The sequence below is a fragment of the Onychomys torridus genome, unplaced genomic scaffold (assembly GCF_903995425.1).
Source record: "Onychomys torridus unplaced genomic scaffold, mOncTor1.1, whole genome shotgun sequence".
NCBI classification, from domain to species: Eukaryota; Metazoa; Chordata; class Mammalia; order Rodentia; family Cricetidae; genus Onychomys; species Onychomys torridus.
The window spans coordinates 1-4171 of NW_023411444.1; the positions used below are offsets into that span (position 1 = coordinate 1).

At 41.7% G+C, this 4171-nt stretch overlaps 1 protein-coding gene across 1 annotated transcript; it reads left to right on the top strand.

Moving 5' to 3' along the window:
- The first annotated feature begins 347 nt into the window (after window positions 1-347).
- LOC118575149 (speckle-type POZ protein-like) lies at window positions 348-1430 on the top strand. The gene is given in 3 exon segments (XM_036175818.1): window positions 348-389; window positions 391-517; window positions 520-1430. Coding segments are annotated over 3 exon segments (1080 nt in total).
- Window positions 1431-4171: the final 2741 nt, after the last annotated feature.

The window sequence follows — 4171 nt, forward strand, 5'->3', positions numbered from 1 at the left end:
AGTACAACATTTTTTATATGAATATATAAATTTTGCAAAATATTCAACAGCTGTGTATACTTGTCAAAACCAGTTAACTATAGACCTAAGATTCAATCTAAACAAAAAGTGGAGTGATATAAGAGTCCCTAGTAGTCTACACTATCTTGTCTGAAATAAGGATCGAAATCTGTATAGAAAATATCAGAGATCCAAGTTTCCAGCCCCATCAAAGCGGGACTAGAGGAAAAGCAAAAAACCTAACATCTACTTCAGGTCTATTATTGTGTCTCACAAGGTGAAGAGAAAACAATTTCTAGTTCCTTCATTTTGGATCCAGTTTAACCTTCAAACTACCTCAAGGAGAAATGGCAGGAGACGGGACAGCCCAGAGATTGGACCACACTCAAATCAGCTTCTCAGAAGTTCTCCTACAGGTGGACCATCTGCAACTTCCCTTTTTTTTTGGAGAAAAGGCCAGGAAGCATTAGAAGCCTAACTTTCTCAATAGGAGCCAATGACAAATGGTGTTTGACAGTATACCAAAGGGAATCAATGAAGTAAGTGCAGATTACCTATCTGTTAATCTACTTTTGCTCAGGTGTCTAAAGAGCCATGTTTGGGCAAAGTTCCAGATCTGTATCATAAATGCTGAAGGAGACAAAACAGAAACCATGAGGAGCCCAAAAGCCTTTAAGTTCGTGCCAGGCCTTGGCTGTGGATTCAAAAAGTACATCCTTCGAGATTTCCTCCTGTCTCATGCACCTCGTCTTCTTCCAGACGACCATTTCACACTCCTCTGCATGGTGAGCATGGTTCAGGACTCATTCAGTATCTCTGACCAGAACAGAAAGCCAGGGATTCAAGTTCCCAGATGCACATTGACAGATGACATTGGAGAGCTGTGGGAGAATTCCTTATTCACAGACTGCTGCCTGGTGGTATCTGGCCAGGAATTCCAGGCTCACAAGGCCATCTTAGCAGCTCACTCTCCAGTTTTCAGAGCCATGTTTCAACATGACATTGAGGAGAGCAGGAAGAACCGCTTTGAGATCCCTGACTTGGAGCCACAAGTCTTCAAGGCAATGATGGACTTCATTTACACTGGAAAGGCACCACACCTAGACAGCATGGCAGATGCTGTGCTGCCAGCTGCTGACAAGTATGGCCTGGAGCTTTTGAAGGTCATGTGTGAGGATGCCCTCTTCAAGGACCTCTCTGTGGAGAATGCTGCCCACACTCTATCCCTGGCTGACCTCCACAGCTCAGGGCAGCTGAAAACCCAGGTGCTGGATTTCATTACAGCTCATGCTTCTGAGGTCTCTGAGACCTCAGGCTGGAAGGCAATGGTGGGCTCAAATCCCCATTCAGTGGCTGAAGCATACCATTCCCTGCCTTCTGCTCTTCTCTCTTTCCTGGAGCCCTCTTTCAAACGCTTGAAGCAATCCTAGAACAGAATTCACAGTTTAAAATGTGAAATATAAGGTATTCAGAAGCTAAATCAAATCAGTCAACATGACTGAATTGAGAAGCATTTAGGACTTTACATAACACAAACCAAAATTCACTTACAATATTTATTCTTGGTTCCCAACTTACTTCATATGGAAAGAACTATAGTCCTAAAATGGAGGACACATCTCTGAGATTTTCTGCTTAAGTAGCAGAAGTAGATCCACTTCTAATATGTACTTGGAGGTAGAAAGAGATGAACATTTAATCCGGATCTCAGGGCCTAAAGACACACACACCTTTAATCCATATCTTGAGGCTTGAAGGCACTACCTAAATTCAGCCACACCTTCTGCTGTTGCTCTTTGCCTGCTTGCCTTCACCTTCAGTAAGTCCTTCCTTCCCTGTCTCTGGAATGCCAACATAAATTGAATACCAGCTCAGTTGTCCAACCTCCTGGACTGAATAAGTATTGGATTCTTGTATTTTCCCTTCATAGCTATCCACTGTGGGATTAGCAGGACTGCAGCCCTAAGTCATGCTAATAAATATCCTTCCCTCAAATATAGAAATATTTACTCTTTATATTCTGGTACTTTTGAGAACCGTAGCACAACTCTTCTTTATATGGGTGAATAAAGTGTCCCAAATTATTCAACAGTTGTGAATAAAGATCAAAACTAGTTACCTATTGACCTAAGATTTTATCTAGAGAAAAATGGAGTGATGTAACAGTCCCTAGTAGCCTAGACTGTCTTCTCTAAAACTAATATTGAAATCTGGATAACAAATTTCAGAGAGATGTTTCCATCCCCACTGAAGAAGGAACAGAGGGGAAAACAGAAACTAAAAAAATCTAAAAAAATATTTGTAATTGTGACCCCCAGGTTAAAGCAGAAAAAAATACCAGTTCTTCATTTTGAATAAGCTTTAACTTTCAAACCATCACAAGCAGGTATGTCAGGGGACCTGATGCCCAAGAGCTGGGGCTACACACAGATCAGCGTCCAGAAATTATCCTACTGGTGGACCATCTGCAACTTCCATTTTGCTTGGAGGGAATGTGGGAAGACACTAAAAGTCCTACTTTTCACCAAGAGCTAGTGACAAACAATGGTGTTTGAAAGTACACCTGAATGGGGATGATGTATAAGGCAAAGATAACATGTCACCTTATTTACTGTTGCTAGCTGTCCAAAGAGCCCAGTGTGGGCAATGTTCCACTTGTAGATCCTACACACCATATTAGATAAAAACAAATTATGAAGAGCTCAAGGGTGATCAGGTTCCTGCAAAATCAACACTGGGGGTTCAAAAAGTTCATCTTTGGAGATTTTGTCTTCTCATGGGATTTGGCTTTTAGATGACCAGCTCACCCTCCTATGCAAGGTGGTCATGGTTCAGGACACCTGCTTCTCTGATCAGAGCATGAAGCCAAGGATTTAGGTTCCAGGTGCATGGTGGCAGATGACCTAGGGGAGTTGTGGCAGAGTTTCTGATTCACAGACTGCTGCCTGGCAGTAGTAGGTCAGGAAACACAGGCTCACAAGGCCATCTTAGCAGCTCTGTCTCCAGTTTTCAGAGCTATGTTTAAACATGGCATGGGAGAGAGCACAAGGAACCAAGTTGAGATTCATGACTTGGAGCCACAAGTCATCAAGGCAATGATGGGCTTCATTTACACTGGGAAAGCACCAGACCTTGACAGCATAGTAGATGCTGTACTGGCAGCTGCTGACAAGTATGGCCTGGAGCTCTTAAAGTTCATGTACAAGTGCACCCTCTGCAGGGACTTCTCTGTGGATAATGCTGTCCATATTCTAATACTGGCTAAGCAGTATAAAGCAGAGCGGCTGAAAACTCAGGCACTAGATTTCATTACACCTCATTCTTCTGATGTCTCTGAGTCTTCAGGCTAGAAAGCAATGGTGGGCTCATACCCTGACTTGGTGGCTGAAGCATACGGTTCCTTTGCTTCTACACAGGTTCTGTTCCTGGAATCCCCTCTGAAAAGTCTGAAAAAATCCAAGGACATATTCAGCTCTGACTTACAGGTGACTTCCAGAAGTAGCAGCCAGTGTGGTTGTTTCAATGCCACCTGTATAGACTTGGCTAGCAGGCAAACTTTCTGCATGCCAAGAGCAAGCAGGCAAAGACCAAATTATTTTTCTGCCTCATCTTTTCATAGGTTCCCAGCAGAAGGTAGTTCCCAAGTAAAAGGGTGTCTTCTTCCATCAAGACCCAAAATAATGGAGTATGTCTCCTTGCCTCAAGATCCAGATTAGAAGTAATTGTTCCTACTTCAAATTAATCAAAACATTCCTCACTTGTGTGCCCTTCATTTTAGGACTTTAATTAATTCCAGATATAGTCAAGTTGACAACCAAGGGTAGCCTTTACAAGTTCACCCCTTGTCAACTTCACACAATCATATCTCCTTATGCCATGCTTAATTTCCAAATGAAAACAATAACCAGCTGATAATTATACCTAAACCTAATTTAAGTATCCCTGTACAATTTTAAATGCAATACATATTTAAGCAAGTTATAATTTCACCTAACATTATAATTGTCCCCCATACAATCACAAATGCGTTATGAATTTAGCATAGTTGGTGATGACTCTTGATGAATGTTCTCTTTATCTCAAATTTAAATATGATAATCATTGGTAGTCTCTTATTGGATGTTACATCACATGATAAAGTCATTGAAAGAAAACACAAATAACGGTATTA